The sequence below is a fragment of the Podarcis raffonei genome, chromosome 3 (assembly GCF_027172205.1).
Source record: "Podarcis raffonei isolate rPodRaf1 chromosome 3, rPodRaf1.pri, whole genome shotgun sequence".
Lineage (NCBI taxonomy): Eukaryota > Metazoa > Chordata > Lepidosauria > Squamata > Lacertidae > Podarcis > Podarcis raffonei.
Genome location: NC_070604.1, coordinates 63,142,724 through 63,169,078, shown reverse-complemented (window position 1 = coordinate 63,169,078; position 26,355 = coordinate 63,142,724). Strand labels below are relative to the sequence as shown.

The window sequence follows — 26,355 nt, the reverse complement described above, 5'->3', positions numbered from 1 at the left end:
TGGAAGTTTCACAAGGGGGAAAGTGTGAAGGCATCACATTCCTTCAGGTTCATGATCACAGGTATTTCCTGCCAAAACTTCACCAAATTTTCTGTTCCCGTGGCAAGATTTTTTTCAGCCACATTCACACAGATCATTCAATCACATTCCACTGAGAGATTTCCTTGCTGTTATTGCATGAACCAGTCAAGAAAGAGTGGGTGGTGGTTTAGACTGAAGGACTTCAGAGCAGTTTCCTAAGGAGTGGGGTACAACAATACTACGTACATATTCCAAATTTTGCACTAAGAAAATCTGACTTTTGTATCATTCATTCACATTTTATAGGACTGCTGGGTATCACTCTCCGGGTTAACCTTTGCTTCTAAAAGCTGGCTAAGCATTACCCCCCCCCCAGCCAGTCTTCTCAAGTTTAAGAACTACAGAGATAGGGAACCTCCAGCCATCAAGATTTGGATGGACAATTCCCACCATGCCTGACTATTGGCTATGCTGCTTGAGGCTGATGGGAACTGGAGACCCACATCATCGGGTGGGCCAAAGGTTTCATAGACCTGGCCTAGTCTGTGCTTTGCTTTTGTTTGCACCATGTTCTGAGCTGGTACAATCTGATAACGCTATTGCAGAATATACAGAGTCCTTTCTGTAAGGATGGCAAGATAAACAAAATATCTATGTTCTCTATCAGCCTAACAACCGCATGACAAGCTAGCATCTGCTAGCCAGCTAGATTGAATGTTAGTCCTCCTCAGAGTATGCCTATTGAAATAAATGTACTCGAGTCATTATTTTTAATGGGTTTACTCTGAAGAGAACCAATGTTTGATTCAGTCCATTGCCTATATACTCAGGTACAGATACCCCAGAGGAATCTACATCAATATGAACAATAGATTTTACCCACAAAGCATTGAGTAAATGTATCTCAGTGGGCAACCAAGCACTCTGCATTTCCTCAGGGGCCTCCCAGAACTAGTTTAGCCATTATTACTAGTAATCCACTTTGATTGCCCCCCCCCAACCAATGAATACACACACGCACACACACACACTTAAATAAACAAATAAATAATTCACTATTTGCTGGAACAGCAAAATGGCAAATGGAAACATCTCTTAAATCTTTCCTAGAGGTGATTCACTTAACATTTACATAGGCAAAATCTCATTTGTCTCAAAGGGTCTACTCCAGCTAAGTACAGACTGTGAATTAGTCTACTAATTTTAATGTGGAATTACAATAATTTAAAAAGCTTACTGTGATAAAACACTCAGAGCAGTTTCACAGGAATCTCGCATTTTCACGGCATGTGCAAAGCCATGCAAAGGGATAAATATGAAAGAACTTTAATGTGCCCTTTAAAATAAGGATTAAATACTAATGACATTTCTACTTAAAAGGCCACTTGTGAATATAGCTACTGGAGAACCCAAAGATACTGCTGTGAACCTTAAAAGCCACTGCTTTTAAAAATGATTATGTTTGAAAAATTAAAAGTTGGCTTTCAATTACTGCTGATGAAACATTTTTCACTGTTCTGCAGGATGTTTATATCCTTCCAGGTTTAGAAATTAGTTGTTAAAGGTTAAAAGCCAAACTACATTTATTTAATGTACATATTCAGGGCTATATATACTCAGTATTTAAAAAGGACATCTAGACTTAGAAACTTGTGACAGAAACATTAGCAAATGGCATGGCTAACAGAAGAGTTTGATTTATCCATTGGACGTAGAGATCAGGCAGCAGAACCCCTCTCATCAAAGTGAGAAATTTGCATATAAAAGCCCAATATTTCTGGCCTCATACTTGACTATTGTCTAGTTTTAAGTCTAGCTTGTTGAGGTTTTTCCCCCTGGTATCTCTCAATCATGCACACCTAGTTTGCAAAATATTCCATTACCTCAATTTTCACTACTACATTGCTTGCATAGTGACCAGGAAGATGAGATAAAAGGAATAACTGCTAAGGCTTGAAATGATCAGTTTTATTGCAAAGGACTAGCATTTATTACCTTGAATATTACGAAAAGCTATATGCAGTCATTTTATGGTTCTCTGCAATTTCTCGGTTGATAAATTTGCAAGTGTTTGTGACACTTCAGTCTCCTGCAAGATCCAATGAATAAAAACAGAAAATGGAACTTTTGCTTTTAATACAGTGAAGAAAGACTTGTTAAATAGTAAACAAATTCTGAAATTTGTTCCAGTTCAGGAGATGTGAAATTTGCATGAAGCTCTTCTCAATAGACATATCCATTCATTGCCATGGAGTGGGAAAGATTAATTGGCACAGGTACGCATAAAAGGTATACACAGATCCCTATTTCATTTGACAACAGTGGTGCCTCCTGCACACCCAGACACAGTATTCAGCTTGTAGGCATAGCTAAAATAGCAAAAATGAAAAAGCAACAGCTATTATGGATTTCATCTGTTCCACTGCCTCCTGGTGAGAGAATTAAAATACAGCAATCTCTGCTCTTCCCAAAATAATAGACCTCTTTATAGTAATAATAATCACCATCACAAAATACCAGATATTTCTGGGAATAAAAAATGAGCCAGGAGGCAACCCTAACATACCTAAATGGAAAACCTTATTTTTTCTCTCCCTTGTTGGAAACCAAGTTGAATCATTGTTTCAGAATTTCTGCTGAAACGAAACAGAATCAGAAAATATTTAAGTGTCAAAGGTTGCGTGTACATACATACAGATACATATTTTAAAGTATACATAAAAAAGCCCAGAAGCACCATTACAGAAAAGCTGCTCCTATGTTACTGGATTGCACGATACCACTTAGTATACAGCTTACCAGTGTTCAAGCTACATCTCAAGAAAGTAGAGAATTCATTTTTGGTTGTCCAAAGGTCCAGGATTTTCAGCAAATGATCTTTGGGATTACTGTATATTGGCTATTACATTGCAGGTGGTCACTTTGGCGTTCTGGCCCTTGTATGCATCTCTCTGCAACAAAAGGAGCTGGTAACGTATGAAGATCATTACTTGCAGTGTTCAGTCTCTCGACACTGAACACCACAGGATGTCACTATGAACAACTGGATGGCGTGAACTGCTTCTACATCTTACACGGGTGGTGCTGTGGTCTAAACCACTGAGCCTCTTGGGCTTGCCAATCAGAAGGTCAGTGGTTCGAATCTGCGCAACGGGGTGAGCTCCCATTGCTCTGTCCCAGCTCCTGCCAACCTAGCAGTTCAAAAGCACGCAAGTGCAAGTAGATAACTAGGTACCGCTGCAGTGGTAAGGTAAATGGCGTTTCCGTGCGCTCTGGCTTCCGTCACGGTGTTCCATTGCACCAGAAGCGATTTAGTCATGCTGGCCACATGCTGGAAAGCTGACTGTGGACAAACGCCGGCTCCCTCGGCCTGAAAGCGAGATAAGCGCCGCAACCCCATAGTCATCTTTGACTGGACTTAACCGTCCAGGGGTCCTTTACCTTTTTACCTTACATCTTATGTACCATCATAGAGCTAGCAATGGGCAAATGAAGGACGGATTTACAGAAAAGTGGGTGCAATTCCTTATGTATACGGGCAAGGGTTCCCCTAGGATTGCTTTGCCCAGCCACCTGAAAATATTTCTGGACTGGTCTGTGTCCACAACTGAAAGAAGGTAGTCCGTCCCATAGTCAATACCGTTGTATAACGTAAGATGATTTTAGGTATGAAGACACTGTACTCCATACGATACTTTTTTTTAAAAAAACCAAAAACTATGGTTGGCTAAAGTTTTTACAGTTTAAAATGCAATTAACAGATTAAAAACTATATATAGCAGATGTCTGGCAGCAAAAGGATAACAGCTGTGTGTCTGACCTATAAGTGTTATTTTTAAAAGTTTTAAAAGTTATTAAAATTATTAAAAGTTTTAATAAATATTCTTTTCCTATAATATCATCGCATTTATTGATCTTTTCCCAATTACGTGGAGACTTCCTGTATCTTAGCTGTTCCCTATCTAGTACATTAATCTAAAACTAGGATTAGGACACAGTAACACAGAGCTATTCATCAGTGATCACTGATATGTAATGTGACAGATTACCATGGCCAAGACACAAACAAAATTGTTCCAGTGTTTCAATCCAGTTTGCAAACCTTTATTGCAGTGGAAGCCAAGGCCTCTCTTGGAGTGTTTGCGGTACTGTATTTGAAAGGGTGCAAAGTTCCAACAGCTAAAATGTGAGTAGGCTGAATGCCTCTGGCAGAGAACCAATTCATCTTTGTGGGTATGGATTTTTCAAAGTGATCATAGAAAAAGCTACTGCTTTAACCTTGTACATGTTGTAGGAGGACGGCATACTCATTTTCATATTTTGCCGGTATTGGGATTAGCACCACAAAACATAAATATTTGTATGCATCAGGAGGTTGCCTACACATACCTGCACGGAAGACCCTCTGCATGCTTCCCGGAGAAACAACTGGCTGGTGTTGGAAAGGGAGCAATAGGTATTTTATCTTTCTGGTGTTGGCAACCCTATTTCAGGCACAACTGTCTCTGAACCTTGAACCCAAATTTATTGACTCAGGAAAATGACTGCAGCACAACCCTCATAGAACCCACAGACAAAGTGAAACAAATTATTTTCTGATTAAAGAATAGTTAGTTGAAAATGACAAAAGTTCAACAAAGCCGAGTTAGATAATGTAATTTACTGTACATCAACATTGTAGAATATTATAATGCAACATCAATTGTAAAATGTATCTCTAACAAAATTAATTGAATGCTGTAGGCATCAGGTAGATGCTACATTGTTGTACAATAAATTCTAATTTGAACACCAATGATTTGCATTTCCCCCCTCAGTAGATATAAAGATACAGTTCCAATCACCCAGTCTTTACATGAATGCTTGCAAGATGCTCTACACATATCTAGGAGTTCTCTCTGTTTTTGGTCTGTCCAGCTAATTTATTATTATTTTACTGGTCCAACACAGTTTTTGTGAAAGAAGTCATATGTTAGCTGTATATCTCAATCAACTTGTTGCTGGTCATTGGCCTGCTGGATGGGACTTACAGGAGTTAGAATCATACAACATCTGGAGATTTCTTTCCCCTGATTTAAAACATCAAAGGACATATTTTAAAATAAGGTTGTAACAATGCATTCCATGAAAGTTCTGCCTTGCCCTGAGAAAGGAGAAGCAATTTCTTCCAAATCAGCTGTCCTCCATGGAGAATCTCTTTCTATGATGGAATTATCAATGAAGATGGACTATAGACTTTCACCGTTTCATCCCAAGCACAATCTGCCACCTATGGAGAGCAAACACAGTCCATTTTAGATAGGAGTTACTAGTTGGCACACAGATTTTTAATGGTTGCAGCAGCAATTCTCCTTGCCAACTTGAATGCAGCATCCCTACAATGCTAGACAACAGACACTGAAATAGATAAAAAATAAATTTTAAAAAGATAATTTCAGATACATCCAAAACAATTGTTTCAACATACAGCCAAGGCAAATGTTCTCTCAATGCAATGATTTTTACTTGCACAATAGAATATTCTTCCTCTGCACCCCAAAATCTGTTCTTGGCTTCTCCCAACCCTCTGGAGCTAGAATAGGGATAGTGTGAGGTTCATGCAAGGGGAGAAATTTGTGTTTCATTGCACTAACCCTTCTGAGCACAATTATTCAGTTGAATACCATCATATGCTTTTTTTTAAAAAAGAGTCACCTTTAGTTATCTACCCATCATTTCAACATGATAGCTGACCCTTGCTCCTCAAAGCAATGTAAAATGTGCATTAAAATGTACAATGTAAAATGGCATTAAAACACTTTAAAACACAGAAATGTTTTTATTTATTTCATCAGATTTATACACTGCTTGCTTGTTAAAACAACAACAACCCTCAAAATAGTTTACAATCTATAATGTACTGCAGACAGCAGTTTGAACCACAAAAGCTGTAGCCATAAATTATGTTGCTATATGTCCCAATTGTGAAAGAAAGAATTGATTATTTAGGGAGCATAGTTTTGATGAAAAAGATTATCTGTATATGAAACGAATGTATTGTGTAATTAACAACCCACCCTCCACATCATTCATGATTTTTCTTCTCCATTTAAAATGACAGCTTTGTCAATCACTGACAACTCCCCCCCTCCCCCGGTTTCATAAGCATCATATTCAGATACGAGAAAGCAAATAAGTCTCTTCTGGCATGTTCAATTGCCAAGAGGAAACAATACATAAAACGCCATCTGCAAAATCCTTGGGGAATTCCCACCTGTGATCAACTTAATTAGCATCATGCAGTAGCTCCTGAACGCAAATACAGTGACAATAATTTCATCAAAACATAGGGAGAGCAAACAGGATTTCTGCAAAATTTAGACTTCAGAGAAGCAAATTGTACAATTCAGTCCAGCTCTTGTTTCTGACTGTACAAGGGAAAACTTACGGGTAGCTAAGCAATGAGAGCAAACAGAACGTCAACAGCAAATCATTCTGATAAATAATTGTGTGCTCTTGGAAGGCTGACAGACAGAAACCAGTCCTCAAGAGGGAGCACAGTTTTATGTCATTAAAAATCTTTATGCTTTAAAGGAGCAACACATGGGATTGAGAAGAGAAAGCTTGTTGCTTGGCGCTGTATCACTTAAGAAGGCACAAAGGGGAAATTACAATTAACGGCTCATGAATGTTTGATCAGTATTTGCATTTTAGGATTTGAAACCCACTGAACTCCTAAAGCTCAGGACTAGCAATCATAAACATATCATCCATTTGCACAAGTTTTGGTGATAGCTCATCCCCATTGTTATGGTTGTAATTTGATGAAGGTAACCCAGTATGAGTACAGATGCGCTGAAGTGCAAACCATGGTTTCTCAGGTAGTGTCCACCCTGCACACGAGTGATTTAGGAGCTGGTACCACCCAAGCTAAAGCAACACGTGACACCCAATATGATGCAGAAGAGGTAGAAACCTTTTATACAATATAATCGAAGTGTGCAGGCACACAATGGGCCAAGAGCCAAAGAACGGAAGACACGGCTGAAAGTAGAATGGGTGTGGATTGTTATGAAACCTCCACTTGTATATGAATTAATGTGGACTTATGTTCCTAACTGGCTAGTTTTGCCAATCACAGGGAATCTTTCGTTGCATCATCCTTCCTGGAGGTGAACGTTCATTGGGAACGGATCTTGCTCATGACTAACTTTAGTTGGACTACAGAGAAGACCTTTAAATAATTTTTACCTGAGAGCAAGGAAAGGGTTGCTATAGCTCTTTAGCCCTTCATGAAAGGAGAATGAAATTGATTAAACAGAGCAGTCGGAATGAAGAGGATGATTAGGGAAACGGTTGTGTGAATTAATTACGATAAATTCTGAATTGCAGTATTAAGAGTTTATCCGTAATACCAAGTATTAAAGGTAAGAACTGAATAAGGATTAGAGCTAATTGACTCAGATAATTAACGGTTCTTCATTTGCTCAATGATTTATCATAAATTAACTAAGTACAGACTCATTAAGGAAAATTATAATATTATAAACAAACAGAATTGTAGTAAATTATTTTCCCTGTGATTAATTATTCTGGGGATTTAAAAAAATCAATATTGCTAAAATGAGTTAGACTTTTTAGAGACTCTCCCCACTCCTAAGGAATCTTCTGTTATGCCGTAATCCCACGTAGTTCTACTAATTACCTTTCCTTTGAGAAATACACAAGGGACAGCTGCCTTATGTCGTTTGTTATGTCTCAGGAGTACTTCTTCGCAATACTTTTTGGAGGTAGATATCAATACCAGAGTACAAAATACTTGTTTCTTATTTCAGTTGTGAATGGCATGCTAAGATTGCCACTGTCTGCAATAAAACATGCAGAATTGCAAGCCCTGAGTAGTTGCTTCTACGTATCTTTCAGAAAGAGTGGCAATTTAAATGTACCAGCAACAGAACGTTGCAATGTGTAGCATTCATGGCTCTGTCTGGCCAGATGCCATCTCCTAGGCCCACTGAGTATGCTCAGTATTCACTAGACTACTTTGGGGTTGTTTTACTCCTTTATTTGCTTTTTCTTTGTACTTCTGCAAACCTTGGGGGTTTCCAAAGTCTGTTGCTCTTTGTGGCTGCATTTTGGCTATATAAGTACTACTAGTAATCTGAGTCAAGGATCTGCGGAGAGTATTTCAGCTTGGATTGAGGTGGAAGGATTAACACTTACTTCCAAACATCACTACTGGAGGGGATGATAAAAGTGGAAGCAAGAAAGAAAAAGAACACATGGATGATAGGTGTGTTGTTATCTCTTGCATTTCCTTCACGTGACAATCATAAGTGCAGCAGCCAGAAAGCTCTACAGTATTGCAGACTGTAGCAGAAAGGACAAATATATATTTTCAGGGCCACCCCTCTCTTTTTTTCTGACCTTCCCCTGAGTTCTGTATAAAACAGGAATATTGTGCTATACTACTATATAAGTAACATCCTTCTACTTAAACAAAGAACAACCCCCTTTGGAACTGTCTTTTTTCCCCTTCCCACACCTGGCAATAAATACTGTAGAATCTAACCAGTAATCTGTCCCTGACATTCCCATTTAAAGTGAAGGGCTATTTGCTAGTGCTAGCAAATAATTAAAGGAACACTCGCTTACTAGCATGGTGCAGTGTTCCTACTCTCATGCCAACTAAACTGCTGGTAGGGAATTTGGAATTATGCAGCACATAAATCAAGCCTTTCCTTCCCTCCAAAGCCAGAGAATACGAATTCTGAATAAATGCAGGCTGACAAACTTCAAAATTCAGTTTACTGAAGTGAAAGTCATCCCATTTTTAAAAATTCTCTCTTTGCCACACCATTTCCTACCAACAGTGTAGAAGCCAGTTGCCATTCATTAATTAGCACTAGTTTTCACTGACCCGCCAGCTGATTTACTTCTCTGACAGGTCCCCAATTAGCCATTTATCATTACAGTCTTATTTTGCTGCTCAGTCTTTTTCTGGTACCTAAGGTAATCTGTCCAGCCTTTTGAAATTACCTGAATGACACACTGTCTTCTCAGTGCTTAAGGAGAGAGGAAAAATATCCCACAAGAATAGCTGATATACTTGGGCCAAAAACTGGAGACTGTGGCCCAGGAAACACACTCACAGTGCAATCCAAATCCAAGCTCCAGCAGGATAAGCAGGTTTGGATTAGTCAGACCTTGGGCTGTGCTGGCTGAAGCAGGGTTATGCTGTCATAGTGGCATAACCTCAACGCAACTCAGCTGGGGCAATGATGGTTCAGTTGGAGCTCAGCTGGTGGAACTTAAGATGGCAGAACATACATCAGCATAAGTCACCATTCTGGGGGCATGGTGGAGCAAGGAGAGAAACTATTTCAAACCTCTTCCAGCTCAGTCATGTGACTGGGCAATCTGGTGGAACTCACACTAGCAAAAAGGGTGGTATAAGTCAAACTCTGTTTTAAAGGATTGTTTTCCTTCTACCAGGCTCATCCAGCAGTAGTCTTGCAACAAAATAGAGTGTGGAATAGGTGTAGCTTGTGCTGGCTTTAATTTAAGACTGTGCACATTCCACTGGCTTCCTAAACTTCGGAGACTGCTCTTCCCAGCTGCAACCCTATTCTCATTTAACTGGGTGTTAAGCCCCTTTCAACTCAATGGAGCTTCATTCTGAGTAGACATGTTTAGGACTGCACTTATTTGTGAACAAATAGACTTGGGCAACAGGGAAAATTAAAATGAACAATTTTTAACGACATAAAACTTAGCATTATTATCCCGAAGAGAAATAAATCTTTGGAAAGAATGTTGTAGGCCAATATCAACATTATTATTAGAAGATCTGGCAGGAATCATTCAGAATTTTTGAAAGCTTCAATTACCAGTTCACAAAAATAGCATGATGGCTGCTTTACTGACAAAGGCCCATCTAAGTGTATATATGCTTCCTTGCCTCTCTATCAGCACGTTGCAGCCCAGGCTTGCATATTTTGCATTCATGTCTCCAATTCTAAATATATCAGACTTCATGGTTGCAACTGTCAGTGGTTCAACAGAATCATTCATGTACGAAAAGGTGCTGTGCAACACACAATAAATTAATGGTGAAGTAAATGAATACTATAGAATGACTGGGGGTGCTTGGTACAGGCAACAAAGAAAACTCCTGCACATTTAAATTATGGCATATTTAATACCCACGTAGAAATAACTCTTGCTTCAGTTTAACAGCTCTGTTCAACATCTAGTGCTACTAACACGGCAACAGAGTTGTGCGGGTGGTTTCCTCATAAGATGCATAAAGAGCAGCAGCTGTGGTAATTGGTCTTGCCAGTAAAGTAGGGCTACTTTACTTACCCATCAACGTTTTATCTATCTATCTATCTATCTATCTATCTATCTATCTATCTATCTATCATCTATCTATCTATCTATCTATCTATCTATCTATCTATCTATCATCTATCTATCATCTATCTATTTATTAAGATTTATATACCACTTAACAATAACTCTTTTAAAATATAAGTGGTTCTTTACAAAGTGAACCTCTAGGAAAGTCAGTAGCTGTTTTTGGTCCTGCAAACCTGCACTATTAAAATCAATGTAAGTTTTGCCACTGATTTCTGTAGGGATAAATTTACTACTCTAGGGGGTCCAAACCTGGAATTTAATTTTAATCTCAGAGATGCCCTGAGCAATTTATTTTGCAGAATGTAACACTTGCGTATTTGCATGTGTCTTGTTCTTCAGTGCAAAGATAGAATATATGTATATTCTTTTTACTACAGCTGCTTTTGAAATAAATTTAAAAACTGCAATTTAGAAAACCGAATCATGGTTCATACTTCACAGAACTTTTACAAGAGAATATTCCTTCAAACCATGAGTCCTGCTTTCAGGCAGACAACAGCTATAGAAAAAAACCTTGCTCAACAGAAAGCATTCATTTAGGTATGGTAGCCAATTATCTCAGTAGCATAAGAGAAGGCCTGATGAAAACTAGGTGCAGAATTAAAGAAAGAGTTCCCAGGACTTACATTTATTTCCCTTACGTTGGGGTTGAATGTTATTCAGGCTTATTACATTAGAAGTCTTAAAATACCATCCTCTCAACCCCTTTATGATAAGCGAAGAAACATTCCCTCATTTCATTGTATCTTCAAAGTAACATATTCAGCTGAGAAAAGATGAATTTGGCCGCTGAAGCAAGAGCAGGGGAGTTCATCCGTTTTATTTAAATGGGTACTATTTATGCTATACAAATGTTAAAGTGATGTCTCCACAAAAAAATTGAGGGGGAAATGCAATTTCTCAAAGGGTGGCAAGGATTCCAGGACAGAGAGGGAGACAGGCAAAGACCACCTCAGGGCCTGCTGTAGCTGGACACACACACACACTGCCTCAAGCAGGGCCATCTACCATTAACAGCTCTGTTGGAAGGGTTCCAGGAGAGAGGCAAGAAATGTTACTTCAGGGCCTGCTCCAGGTGAACCGTTGCATTTCTCCCCAGAGCATGATGTACCATAAACTGCCTTGTGGGAAGGATCCTGATGCATTTTAAAAATGTATAACTCAATGTTACTTATAAGCTGCCATGGAAGGATTTATATCCTGACAGGTGAGATAAGATACAAAATGTGGTTTAATAAAATAAGCTGCTTTTACAGTCGTACCTTGGATCCCAAACACCTTGAAACTCAAACGTTTTGGCTCCCAAACGCCGCTCAGAAGTGAGTGTTCCAGTTTGCGAACGTTCTTTGGTACCCGAATGTCCGATGGGGCTTACATGGCATCCAATTGCGTTCAGGAAGCTCAATCGGAAGCCGCGCCTCGGTTGTCGAACGTTTTCAGAAGTCGAATGGACTTCCGGAATGGATTCTGTTCGACAACCAAGGTACGACTGTACTTGGTTTGTTACTTTTTTTCTACTAAGAGTCACAGTAACTGCTAGTGATGAATTGCTGCAGTGCAAGATGGGATAACTGGATTCTCTTATGCACCCTTCCAAAAGGGACTGCTTCTATTTTTATTTTTAATTTTAAACCACCATTTCCCCAAAGACCATGGGTTCAAGCTGATTCTGCTTGGGGACACTGGGATAAGTTTGATGAGTGTGGCTTTTGATTAGGTGCCAGAAAAATAATACAGTGGTACCTCAGGTTACATACGCTTCTAGTTACATACTCTTCAGGTTACAGACTCCGCTAACCCAGAAATAGTGCTTCAGGTTAAGAACTTTGCTTCAGGATGAGAACAGAAATCGTGCTCCGGCATTAGCAGGAGGCCCCATTAGCTTCAGGTTAAGAACAGTTTCAGGTTAAGAACGGGCCTTCGGAACGAATTAAGTATTAACCCGAGGTACCACTGTAATCCCTTCCAACCTTCTCAGCTGTTAGAGAAAATAAATAATTAACTCTACACTATCCATATACTAATATTGGATTTGTTCGGATGCCATTCTCGCCAAGGAAATGCTATGCATATACAAGCAGGTCCCACTATTTGCCTGCTTGTTATTTTAAAACTTATCTTTACCCGAACCTCGCTACGTGCACAGTTGATACAGATAACTCTGGGCAACAATTTTTTACTTTTTGAATGTTGTCTAGATTTCTACAACTGATTTAGGGCATTTTTGCACAGCTGAATCAGGAAATGGCATCCGTTTCTCTCCATCAGATCAGGTTTACTGTAAACTGAATGGTGGGCATTGATAAAGGTAAGTACACGTAAATTGCATGTTGATTCACCATTTTTCAAACTTCAGGGCTTGAACTTCTGTTTCTTGGAACTCCTGGAATGCTCAGCAGCAGGGAGGTCTCACTTTAGAGTCCAACAGTAGTCAGCCATCATGACTGCGTCCCAGTGACCCTGATACCTGGTCTCCATCTCTTTCATGTCCTGATGGAATCTCTCCCCCTGCTCGTCACTCATTGAACCCAGTTTCTCAGGAAACCGGTCCATATGTGAAAATAGGTAGTGCATCTTGACGCTCATGTTGCAGCCCAGGTTTCTGAAAGGAGTCAGCATGTTGTTGACAAGTTCTGCGTAGTTTCTGGCCTTATTGTTGCCAAGAAAGTTCTTCACTACTTGCTGCTGTCAATGAACAGTCTCCAATCTTTGGGTTCGTACTGTTGCACTCCAAGCTTGAGCAGAAGCTGTGCAATATCTGCACAGTACACCAAGTCCTTCTCTTCTGAGAAAAAATGGAGGTACTCTTGATGCCTGTTGCGGAAGAAGCTGATGCGAGCACTGTCAGAGAGGAGGTTTTTTCCCCTTCAATCTGGATGCCAGCAGTTCAGCAGAGTCCTTTGACAAGCTGAGGTCGTGAACTAGATCATTCAACTCCTTTTGGGAAAATGGATGTGGAGCATCATCTTCAAGAACCACTTCTTCTTCATGTCCTTCAACACTGGAGGCATCTTCGTCACTAATGTCAGGAAGTTCTCCGAAGACAGGCACTGGAATTTCATCACAATGAGCTACAGGACAACGTGCTGATTGAAGATCAGGATACTTGAGGCTGCTCCAGTTCTTTCTGTTGATCCCAGCCGCACCAACAGCGCACCAATTTATGGAAGATTTCGAGGTTTTATGACTTCAAACTGATCCCTTTTCGACTTAATCACCCAGAACTATCGGACCTGAATACTTCTTGTCATTAAAATAATCATTTCCAGTCAAAACAATTATTCTACATGGCATTTTACCCCCACCAACTTCTTCTAAAATGCTCCACACAAGCGTACATGTGAACAAAAACGTAAAAAAACGACATGTGGCTATAGCTCAAAAACTTGACCTGATTGAGCAAAATCAATGTGATTTTTGGATTCAGTACATCAGATTCATCCTAAATCAACTGAAAAAACGCAGACTACAAATTTGTTGTTGACCAGTGTAACCAAACAGCCAGATTCTGCCCACTTCCTTACTTGTTTGCACTTCACTGTCTGTCTGCAGCCATTTTAGGAAGAAACCATGGAAGAGTGATCACAAATCAGAAATGTTCCAATAGGAAATCATGGAAACCATCAGCTCACCTAATGGACGATTTCCTGGGAAAGCACTGTGTTTGGTAACTGGGACTTGTGTGTATTCCATGTGTAAGCATAATGCCTGCAAGTTGCATGACCTGGGGCCGATACACATGTTCACACATTCTGAGGGTCCAGAGGTAGAACAGGTGCACCCAGCGCTTAGGGCAGAAAGTTGTGATTTTGATAACCTACCATCAGACTCTAGTCAGAGAGAGTAATTTCTATTGCCCTTATAAGTGAGGATTAATTTATATAAACTACAGTTGATGCTTGCATCCACATAAGGAAAAAGGAGAAGACACTCTCTTTTCTCTTACCTGACTCGGGTGGTGCAAGCTTAAATCCAGGCCACAAGTAAACTCTGTATGATGCTCCACAGTTTCAAGCAGTGGATCAGGCTTGGAAAAATCCCAGAATCTATAGATGGAAACAATATTGTAATTATGGTAATTGAAAGGCCATTTTAAAAAATGTAATGCTGGACTGCTGATGTGCTTGAAGCTGCCAAATGCTTTTAAAAAACAAACTCATCCACTTTAGAAATGCAATTAATCCTATTGCACAAGTCTTTTGACTCATCTGCATAAATAAGTACTTCATTAAGGCTACATCTCCTTCAGCCCAGTATGGAGATTTAGATCCAGAGCTGGCATGATGATCTCCCATTGGGATAAACTGCAAAACAGTAAACTGAAGTATCTTTATTAAACAGTAAGTAAAGCTTTATAACATATAAACCTATAAAGTCTGTCTTCTACTGTCAGATAACTGGGACATCTAGACTGGAACTATCTACTTCTACAGACTATGGGGCAATAAGCCTTTCACAGTTTCACACCTCATTTTTCTTTTTTAAAAATGAAGATATCAAGGATGCAACTGGAGACTTTCTACATCAGAAATATTTGATTCATCGTTTAGCTATGTTTTATCAATGGTCTGAAACTTGATGCTCTGCAGAATTCACACAAGAATACCAGGCAAATGTGTTATTTTCAGATGTGCCCTAGGTGCTTACGGCGTCCCATATATCTTAAACCTGTTTAGACAGGCAGCAGACAGCAGGGCAGAGAATACTCTTTACTATGCTAAGTAAGGCTGTTGGGAGGGACTACATACTGTCACATACTCCACCCTACCTTCCGTTTGCTGTTTCCTGACATGGAAACTTCAAGGACTAAACTTGCCTTCCTGTTAACCAGGATCTTCAGTGATTGGATGGTTAACAGTATTTCTATACTGCTTTCCATTCAAATGAATCTCAAAGCAATAAATAACAATAACAGAACATAATATCACAACTACAGCAGAAATAATATATTAATGAACCATCAGTAAAATAATTACAATCTATAAATACTATTAGCAAAAAAATAAGCTAAACATCACATTTACAGCATGTCGCATTATGTGATTAACAAACATTAATAAAACAGTTATAATCTAGAGGATATTAACAAAATAGTAACTAAAAATAAGCTATTATGTTCACATGCACACACACACACACACACACACAAACGTGGGACAGCCAGTGTTTAAAGTATATTTATAGGCAACAATAAAACTGAAACAACTAATTTCTTTTCTAATTTTGTTTAACAGTCATGCCTGTATGTGTATAAGGTAAAGTAGATACTACTCAAAAGATCAATAATTCTCAGTTATGTGGCAATTCAACTGCTTAAACATTTCTCATTTACATTCTGGAATGTGTACTCAAAATTCAGGCCTCTTTTAGATTACTTAAGATTTTGTTACCTGGTTTGAGCCGTTAGGTAAATTAAATGTAGGCCAAATCATTCCTTTAAGTTAGGGGCCGTTCCTGAGCCTGGTACCCTCCAAATGTTTTGGACTACAACTCCTATCAGTTCTGGTCCATTGTCAGACATAATGGGAGTTGTAGTTCAACAACATCTGGAGACCACCAGGTTGGGGAAATCTGCTTCAGATGTTGTTGGACCACAGCTCCCATCAGCCAGCATGGCCAATGATCAGGGATCAGCAGTTCCCTACCCCGGCTTTATGTACTGAGCTGTTGGTATATCCTTGCGCTTAAAAAATTAAGATGTAGAGTGACAATTCCAATTCCATAAATGAACGATGGTATAAAAATCAGACATCTTTGTGCACACTTTGGTCCTCATTTTAACTATACTGTAGATTTTTCTGTTCTTCTGGGCAGGACAAGGAATTAGGAAGGGCACTGAAGTCCAGCCTCTTCTAGTTACTGACCTTTGATTCAGCAACCCATCTGTGGCACAGCTTCTAAGATCTTACCAGGCATTACTCACATCCTTCCAATTATTTCTTTGCATCCATAAGGGCTTTTGTTTAAAGTGAAACCTCCACCTAGTATCACATTCTGCGTTGTTTACTTACCGCATGCAGCTGCAACACATAGACACACACACACACACACACACACGGCCGTCTACATTACCTAATAACTAGTGTGCACTAAATATAATTCTTCACTATTTTCATTGAGATACGTTTGCCCTTACTTTGCCCACCACAGTCAATAGATTTCTACTACAACCAATTTTGTCTCTTCTTCTTTTCTCTCCCAAGGACCCCTTCGCTCTCAACATATATGCATGCTATGCTTACAAAAGAAGAACAATATACAATTCATAATGTACACAGCTGGTTTTGCCACTAGAGTGGTTACCAAGAAAGGGGGGAAAGACCAAACTATGGAAAATGCAATTCATGGGTGGTTTAGGGACACTGCAAACACTAGAGGCAACTGAATTAGTTTGCTTAATCTATCTTCATTTAATTTCTTTGCAAATCACCTGACCAGAATGGTGGCTACACAATGGATGCACTATGGCAACAGCCCTCTTTCGCTTCTCCTAGTACTAGAGGAACAGGAGAACGAGAGGTTATTTTCCAACATGCTCATTTCCAAAGAGCAAACGCATATGCAGATCAACATCCTTACATTTACCCATGATATCACACATTTATATTATTGGATAACTGGAAAAGATTAATTTAAAATAGAAAAAAAACCCCAACACATTTGAGCCTAACCTTTCAAACCTATTTAAACATATTAATAAAGCAGTCAAAAATAAAACTGCCAGTATCAGCAAGTTTTTACACTAATACACACACACATACACATATATATTCTGGCCACCAGTTCTAACAAGATATTGCAAGGGTAGAAAAGCTGCAGAAAAATGTGAACAAAGCAACCTAAGAGCAGGAAATGCTCCAGTGATGAAAGGTACAACACTTGGGGCTCTTTAGTTTAGAAAACGGTGTTTCCGTGCGCTGCTCTGGTTCACCAGAAGAGGCTTTGTCATGCTGGCCACATAACCTGGAAGCTGTACGCCAGCTCCCTCGGCCAATAAAGCGAGATGAGCGCCGCAACCCCAGAGTCGTCCGCGACTGGACTTAACTGTCAGGGGTCCTTTACCTTTTTAAGGAGATAGAACAACAAAGTGCCATTACAGCTGATAATCAATCTGAGGGGATTTCTTTGGTGCTATGCTCCCAAAACTATACTGTACGGATGGTCCTTACATTTGTACAGACCTACATTTTCTTGAGACAGAGGCACATTGTGACACTACAGGCAACCCCTGATTTGTGAGGGGGTCGCGTTCCAGGTCATTGTAGAAGCCCCACCCCCTTTCCCTGCCACTTCCGGGTTCACGGTAATGCGTACGTGCACAATTGCACATGCTTTGAACACATACAACGTGGTCGTTGTCTGTATCTGACTATTCCCATGTGAAGGAAATATACTTCTACAGCAAATTATTCTCCCTCCACAGAAACAAATGTGCATACTGTATTTGAAAATATCCCAGCTTGAGAAAGCAGAGTCAAAAGCACTAGACAACTGGGATGGTTAATTAGGTTCCTGAATACTCAAAAGAATGCATTCTTGTTCAATATAATCTTCCATGGACTACTATGGAATTACTGTAATATTCATGGTGCTGCAGTATCTACATGTCCCAAATAAGAATCTGTTTGAATGTGTTAAAGGTAAAGGTAAAGGTATCCCTGCCCGTATGGGCCAGTCGTGTCCTACTCTAGGGTTGCGTGCTCATCTCGCTCTAGAGGCCGTGAGCCGGCGCCGTCCGAAGACACTTCCGGGTCACGTGGCCAGCGTAACGAAGCTGCAGCTGGCGAGCCAGCACCAGCGCAGCACACGGAAACGCCGTTTACCTTCCCGCTATAAAGCGGTACCTATTTATCTACTTGCACTTAAGAGTGCTTTTGAACTGCTAGGTGGGCAGGAGCTGGGACCGAACGACGGGAGCTCACCCCGTCGCAGGGATTCGAACTGCCAACCATACGATCAGCAAGTCCTAGGCACAGAGGTTTTACCCACAGCGCCACCCGCGTCCTCTTTGAATGTGTTATCAGCTGCCTATTTACACTTCATAACTTGTATAAAGAACTTTCATCCACTTTTCCGAAGAAAGGTTATTTCAGGTGTTACTGAAAGTTCAGAACTAGCCCCATTTATATAACACTCTCCCCCGTCAAACTTTAATGGAATATCAAAGAACAGGACTTAAGGAAGAAGCATTTCCCCCCTTGATAAGTGCAGTCAGTATGAAGAATGTTCTGGGCTGTACTGTTCTATAGTATATTAGTGGCCATTCACTGTAACTGTTATTTCATTTCCACAGATGACTAGATATTCTATATATACAAAAGTGGAGAGCCAATTCCTCATGAAAACAGTTCAGTAACTCCTACAGTTTCCCAAATCTGAGCTACACATAATCTTTATCTTCGAAGTATAGAAAGAAATGTTGCCAGTCAACTACCGTATTTTTTGCACCATAACACTCACTTTTTTCCTCCTAGAAAGTAAGGGGAAATGTCTGTGCGTGTTATGGAGTGAATGCCTACGGATGGCGGGGGGATCTGCTGCAGTCGTGAGAGGATCCATGGTTCCCCTTCCTTCCCTCCTCCGTGGCTCGCTTTGAAAAAGCAAAGCAGGAGAAGAGCCACTGAGTGGGGAGGAGAGAGGGACAGAGACCCTGCTTGCTTTAAAGGAGCAAAGCGGGAGAGGAGAGGAGCCTTCTCCTCTTATACCCCTCTTCTGCATTATTAACAGCATCCTTCTCCACCCACCCCACGCATGTTCCTTGTCCCTTGAGTGCTTTTCCTTCCCTCCCCACTTAAAACGTGGTTACAAAGCACGGATCCACATGGATCCTCAGGATTTTTGCACTGGGTCACCCCAAATTCACCATCAGATCACATAGCATGTCCATGGCTACAGCTTGCACCCAAAAATATCATGCACCCACTGTTGCCTGGGGCCGCAGTGGTGCAAAAATGTGGTTACAAAGCGTGGATTCACATGGATCCTCAGGGTTTTTGCATTGGGCTACCCCAAACTCACTGTCAGATCACATGTCTGTGGCCACAGCATGAACCACAAAAATCATACATCCACTGTTTCGTTTAGAATATTTTTTTTCTTGTTTTCCTCCTCTAAAAACTATGTGCGTGTTATGGTCAGGTGCGTGTTATAGAGCGAAAAATACGGTACATATGGAATTCCTAAAACCACTATACAAAGTCAAAATGTTAACTGTGGATGATTCTTGCACAGGTAGTATCATAAAAATAAATATTAGAAATCAATGCTGCCTGCTGCAAATGATTGCTTGTCTTACTAAGAAACAATCACATTCTTTCTACCAATGTAGCTCAAAGTGGGTTTGGGGGGGAAATGCATCAAAATGCAGTATTTCTTAAGATACTACATACAGGGTTGATATTTCCAAACCAGTGGTGGGAGACCACTGAATGCAGAGGATATGGGAGTTTGTACATAGTCAGAAACTATAGCTTTAACTGGAAACTGGTTTTTGTGTGTGTGTTTTTGTTTTTGGTTCATTCAAAAAAGGAGGAGGATTTGGGTGTAATTAGCACACACAGGAAGCCTAAGATGTGTAAACAAATAAATCAGAAAAAAGCTATTAAGCTGGTATTGGGCCAGAAATAAGAATGCATTTATTGATGCATGCCTGTGTCACATACATAAATCAATCAATCAATTGTACTGCCAAATGCTTTTTGTAGTATTCATTGTTCCATCAAAATAAACCAGTACTTCTAGCTTGTGAAATGACCTGTAAGTTCAAGTTGTTTTAATCACTATATTCCAAACCCTGCTCACCTAAAGTTTCAACAGAAGATAATTGAATTACTTCTCCTGGTTTCTTAAAACACATCCAAAATGCTTTAGCAGGGGGTAGAATCTTGACACATTTGCCATGACCTAGAGTTGTTATTAATATAATTCCCTTTAATGACAAACTCAAGTGGTTGGATGCTTATTGGACTGGAGTAAAACAAAGCCACTGAGAAACAACGGGGATAGGTATCTGCATACCTTGGTGAACCTTCAGGTATATAGAATTACAAAACAATGCCTGCCTACCCCCAACCCAACAAACTAAAATTCCAGAAACCACAAAATGTTGAATACTATATGTGGGGGAATATATTGGCCTACTTCAACACCTGACATTTTTAGCATCCTGGAGGAAGGCATGGTAAGCTGGAACCCTGAACAGGAGCCCTTAATGTTAGAGGATGAGGATATACTGCAACATTTTGTACTTTATATAGTGCAGACATGTTACTTATATACAGCCATCAGGATTTCTGGTTGTCTACAGGTAACCTACAAAAAGTCAGATATTTATGCTGAATTTACTCTAGTGAAGGAGCAGGAACCAAGGGATGGATATGACTATGTATCTGAAGGAGAATCTCGACCTCCATCTTTCAGTCTGTACACTGAGGTCCAGTTCCCAGGGCCTTCTGGTGGCTGCCTCACTGCGAGAAGTGAAGTTACAAGGATCAGACAGAGGGCTTTCTTGGAAGCAGAGCCTGTTCTGTGGAATGCCCTCCCATCAGCTGTCAATGAGATAAATAATTATACAAATTTTAGAGGACACCTGACGGCAGCCTTGTATAGGGACGTTTTTGATGTTTTATTATGTTTTTATATCTGTTGGAAGCCACCCAGAGTGGCTGGAGTAACCCAGTCGGATGGATGGAGTACAAATACTACTACTACTACTACTACTACTACTACTACTACTACTACAACAACCTTTGCATGCATTTAGGTGTCATTTCAGAAAGGCTGGAGAATTGTGTGGTTACACCAAACTCAAGCCCCCCTGGAAGAGGTGAGCTTTAAAAGGAACAGAGGAAGGTGACACTACTTGAGTGTTCTGGAAGGGACCTCCAAGCATACATGCTTGCAAAGCTTCCAAGCTGTGTGCACGGAATTTTTATTTATCTATACAGTCAAACCTTGGTTTTCGAATGTCTTGGCTGCCAAACGATTCGGAAGCCGAATGCTGAAAACCCAGAAGCGAATGCTTCCTAGGTGTGTTTCTCAATTTTCTCCATTGAACTTGCTGGCAGCCCTTTGACCCTCGGACATTTTGGAAGTCGAACGGAATGGATTACATTCGAAAACCGAGGTTCTACTGTATATATCTATATCTATGGAATTTATACAATTAAATTGGGGAAGACCCAAATATATGTATGTTCAGATCATTTATATAAATTCAAATAAAAGTTATTGTGGGCTGAATTTGACCATTTATAAAGGGACTCTGAATATAGTAGCTTGCCTGTGAATTAGATCTATTTAGAAGTGTTCGAAATAAACCAGATTTTCTTCTCAAATGTCTATATGAGGGGAAGTGAATCACACATAATACTTTAATGCCACCAATATTTCTTTGGTTGGTCACAATTTAGAACGCCATTTATTACTTTCAAGAGATTACAATAAAACTAGGATTCACCCCTTCATTCCTGATCTTTTAGCCCCTAATAAGACTGAGGAATATATTTTGACGTGGAGAAGTGCTTATGGCAAAATACGGCATTTCATGCAAAGGTCTATGCTTCTCATTTCCAGGTATGTGGCATATAAACTAAATATTGCTTCTTTAACAGCAGGACAAGTTCAGCAATAAAATGTCAAGCGGCAAATACTCAAGAGTATCTGGGAAGCAAAATACATTAAGATAAACCCAGATTGTAAGTCTACTCTATATGAAAACAGGAACCATAAGATTACCTTTTTCACAACTAAAACAAAGATATTGCTTTATCTTCATGTTCTGTTGATACTACATATTTGACTAGGTCTGTTGTGTTCTCCAAGGGCTGTAGCCTGCAGCCAAAAGAAGGCATGTAGGGTTCCTCTCTCAATACTCAGCTTTTGTTTTAAAAAAGTAAGATTGAAATCCTATATGCATGCACCTGGGAGCAGAAGTGGCTTGCCTGATGGGGCAGGGCCACAATGCCGGCTTGCCAGCATTGGGGTCACTGCCACACACCACGTGTAAGTGAGGGGCGGCAGCAGGGAGGTCAGCACAGTGCAACTGCACCAGTGGGAGAGCCTGAACCCTGCTGATATTCCCATTCCCTTGCCCTCTGCCTCCCAGTAAGCAGCAGTGGCTCTACCTACAAGGTGATCCACTTCTGCCTGCGAGTAAGTCCCACTGAACTCAATGGGGTTTACTTCTGAGTAGGCATGAATAAGATTGCAATGCAAGTCTCTCTCACTTTGATACAGTGGTACCTCAGTTTACGAACTTCATCTGTTCCGGAAGGCCGTTCTTAAACCAAAACCATTCTTAAACCGAGGCGCGCTTTCCCTAATGAGGCCTCCCACCGCCAGTGCCCTTCCCCCGTTCGGATTCCGTTCTTAGACCAAGGTAAAGTTCGCAAACCGGGACACTACTTCCGGTTTCGTGGGGTTCGTATACTGAATAGTTCGTAAACAGGGCTGTTTTTAAACCGAGGTACCACTGTATAGAGAAAAACAGGGAGCTAGCATTTGATAGAAATTATGAGAAAACACTAGGCGTTTATTATTATTATTATTATTATTATTATGAAGAATAAGATGAAGAAGAATTGTATTTAATGTAATCAACATACTAGGTTACCCTCGTTTATGTTGTGGCTGTTCGGCAATGATTCCCCATCCCCTAAAGGCCCCTCCTCACCAGCGTTTCCTAATACAGGTCTGCATTCCCATTGATTTTGTAGCAGACAAAGCAAGCTAAGCTCTGGTTATTATTCACTAGCATTGTACTCTAAAACAAAATCACATAAAAACATCACTTACGTTTTGTGCAGTATTATGCAAGATACATATTTTAGCTATAAATAAAATTAAGTAATTGATATGAGGCAGACCGCTTGACTCAGCAGACTGGAAGAGTAATGCTGCTGGTTTTACTATGCACTCAGATTATTGGCACATATAACTAGGGGGTGAGAGGGAAGAGAGATTGCTGGCAAAGCTTTATCCCTTTAGCTGCATCCAGTAAAGAAATTTCAGGTATGGGGAATGAACAAAAGGCTAAGCATTTCAAGAGTTAACAGTGTTGGTTCATTACATTAATTATAGATAGGAAGTCTTCTACATATACTTTTGTGCTGATCTGTGTGGCTGATCTTATAACGACTGAATAAACGGAGGCAGCAATAGATAGGTAAACATGAATCAGCTTGAAGTCTGTGCTAACAAGCTACACTGATAAAAGTCAATAATCTTGCTCCTGAATTAGAACTGTCTATTGTAGAGGTTCTCAAACTATGGTCTGTGGACTTCATTCAGGTAGAAGATAGACTGGGGAACAGCTGAGAATATCTGTACTTGGCTCTGACAATGGAGACAGAGGTGTTTTGATTAGGACCAGATATGCCAAACAGGCTAACAACTGGCCTAGGCTGGGATTTATGGATCAATCAAAATAGCTCAATTGGTAGAGCATGAGACTCGATCTCAGGGTTGTGGGTTTAAGCCCCATGTTGAGCAAAAATATTCCTGCATTACAGGAATATGGACTAAATGACCCTCATGGTCTCTTCCAGCTCTACAATCCTGTGGTTCTATTTTACATGTGTTCTTTCATAAAGCCATTCTACCCCATTTCCACATTAATCTGCAACCTTAAAAAAAAAACCTCACAAAATTGTATTAAAATATATCTTTTATCTAAATGTATGTATTTCCAAATGTATTGCTGACATATATTTTAAAATATGCATTTTAACACACCAGTACATTTTTTTCAGTCAAGAATTCTACTGCAAAAATTGGAAAGGTGAATTATTTTGGGAGGTGCAGATCACAACTAGCCTAGGGACCATGATTTTCATTGTTTTGATGATGGTAATGATGGCACTGAATAACAAGAAGTTTATAAAGAGATCCCCTGAGATCTCCAGCAATGATCATGTGGTCCATGAAAAATGGTTGAGAACTGCTGTTGAATTTAAATTATAAAAAAGGAACCAGCAAAAAAAAAAAATTAAATCAAAGTACTTTGCAAGAACAATACATTTCTTAGCATTCCCAATCACAGTGAATGTGAGGCACTTCATTGCACGGATGTTAACAAAATCATTTTTCTAGAAGTCATGACCTGAAAAATGTAGTGTATGAGCACTATCAGCAACACAAGCTTTCAATCATAGATGAACCATCATACAATTATAGATCACACCAGGGCAGTTCTCTCTGGTGTAGAAATCTTACAAGTTTTATCACAGCATCATAAATAATGCTATCTTATTTTGGCTCCTAATTAAATATCTATAGTCAATTTTAATTAACTGATTGCAATCAATTATCCTTGCCTCTAGATGTTGGATTAAATTACTAATACAAAAAAAAAAAAAATCACATCAAAGACTATGCAAAGTTATATGCACACTGAAGTATTTACCTGAAAATGGTACTAAGGCTAAAGAACAAATGTTCTTAAGAATTAGAAGAAACCAGAATATACTGAATATACTGAAAGGTATTGTTAAGATATGAGATAAAGTACCTGTCCCCAAAGTTTGATTTTAAAGTCCCTTCCCCATTTATGTGCAAGACATGTGTCCCAAATCTATAAACATTTGCCAAAACCATGAAACTTAATTCCACTACAAAATTATCTTGAACAAAAGTGACTTCCTGAGCTAAACGCCATCAGCATGTAAAAGCCACTTTACTCCTGCTCATGGTTATTTCCTATGAAATCCATGCACATCTTGCTTTCCCTGCTATTGTTTTGTACACAGTCTTCACTAGGTAGTATTTCTATAGAAGAAAAGTCCCCTTTAAAGTCAACTCTTTATGTAAATTTTGGGATTGAATCCACAACACTGTCTTGCTGTACAAGCAAGTCCCCAGCCACCACAAATGCCAGGGTGGTGGTCCAGAAATTATATGGGCTTCTTGCTGCTCAAAAGTTCCCATTGGGGAGCAGCAAACCAGGATACTCCACACCATGGATGGGTGCTATTGGCTGGGCTAAAGGGTGTACTGATTAAGTGTTATGCAGTGATGAGGCACTGTTGTAGACTGGACCTAATCAAATGCTAATCTGATGTCCAAAAGTCTTTATTTAGAAAGATCACCAAACTCTAAATATAGATAACTAAATTATATGCCTGGGTAAGCTTGCAGAAATAAAACTGTGTCCAGCCTGTTTCTACCTAGAACAGTATAGTATGTCTATAGGCAATGAGTTCCAAAACATGAACCACTAAAAGATTTGCAGAATGAACATTACATGGCCCTTGTATAATGATGCATGGGACTATACAGATTAATGTTAGAGTGTTTTAAAAAGTAACTATTCTCTATGCAGTTCTGGAACCTAAGTGGTTAGCATACCTCAGGAAATACTTTTTATTTATTCAATTTATATTCCAACCTTCCTTCCAAAAGAGCCAAGGGAGGTACTTCCCTTTTCTCACCAGGGTTTATGCCAAGGCAGGAGTTGGGATCAAGTCAGCAATAATTCACAAGGTGTCAGTGAAGTTCACTCTTTATTCAAAGAAACAAAACAGCTCAGGCCTAGTAATCACAGCAGCTCTTCCCAGGATGTCTTGCCTCAATGAGACAGTTGTGGGGACTGAAGGTCCCCGCTTTCTCACTGCTCTCTAAGTTCCCTCCTCCCCCAGCAACCTTTGGCTCCTTTGTCCTGTTTTTCTTTGCTCTGCCTTCTTCATGTCTTCAGCCCTCGTTGGTAGCAGCAGGATGGAGAGATTCCCTGACTTCTTCAGCAGCCTGACTCATCTCTGTCTCCTGTCTCTCCATCCTCCTCCTGTCTCTAATTCTGGATTTATCTCTGCCACAGTCACTTCCTGCTCTTCTTACCTCTTCAGCTTCCAACACCTCCTCCTCCCAGTCTGTCCCTTCTTCTCCCTCTGATCACTCATTGCTGTCCCACCATCAGTCCCCTGGCTCTGAGCCTTCTTC

The 26,355-nt window shown here is 39.9% G+C and overlaps 1 protein-coding gene across 1 annotated transcript in view; it reads right to left on the bottom strand.

The window, feature by feature from the left end:
* Window positions 1-5,091: 5,091 nt before the first annotated feature.
* The window catches only part of PEX7 (peroxisomal biogenesis factor 7), a 54,087-nt gene continuing 32,823 nt past the window's right edge, over window positions 5,092-26,355 (bottom strand). Inside the window, exons 9-10 of the mRNA XM_053382023.1 lie at window positions 14,369-14,468; window positions 5,092-5,290 (exon numbers count right to left, since the gene is read on the bottom strand). Coding sequence (XP_053237998.1) covers window positions 5,222-5,290; window positions 14,369-14,468 — 169 coding nt within the window. The 3' untranslated portion in view covers window positions 5,092-5,221. The remainder of the gene's footprint in view (window positions 5,291-14,368; window positions 14,469-26,355) is intronic.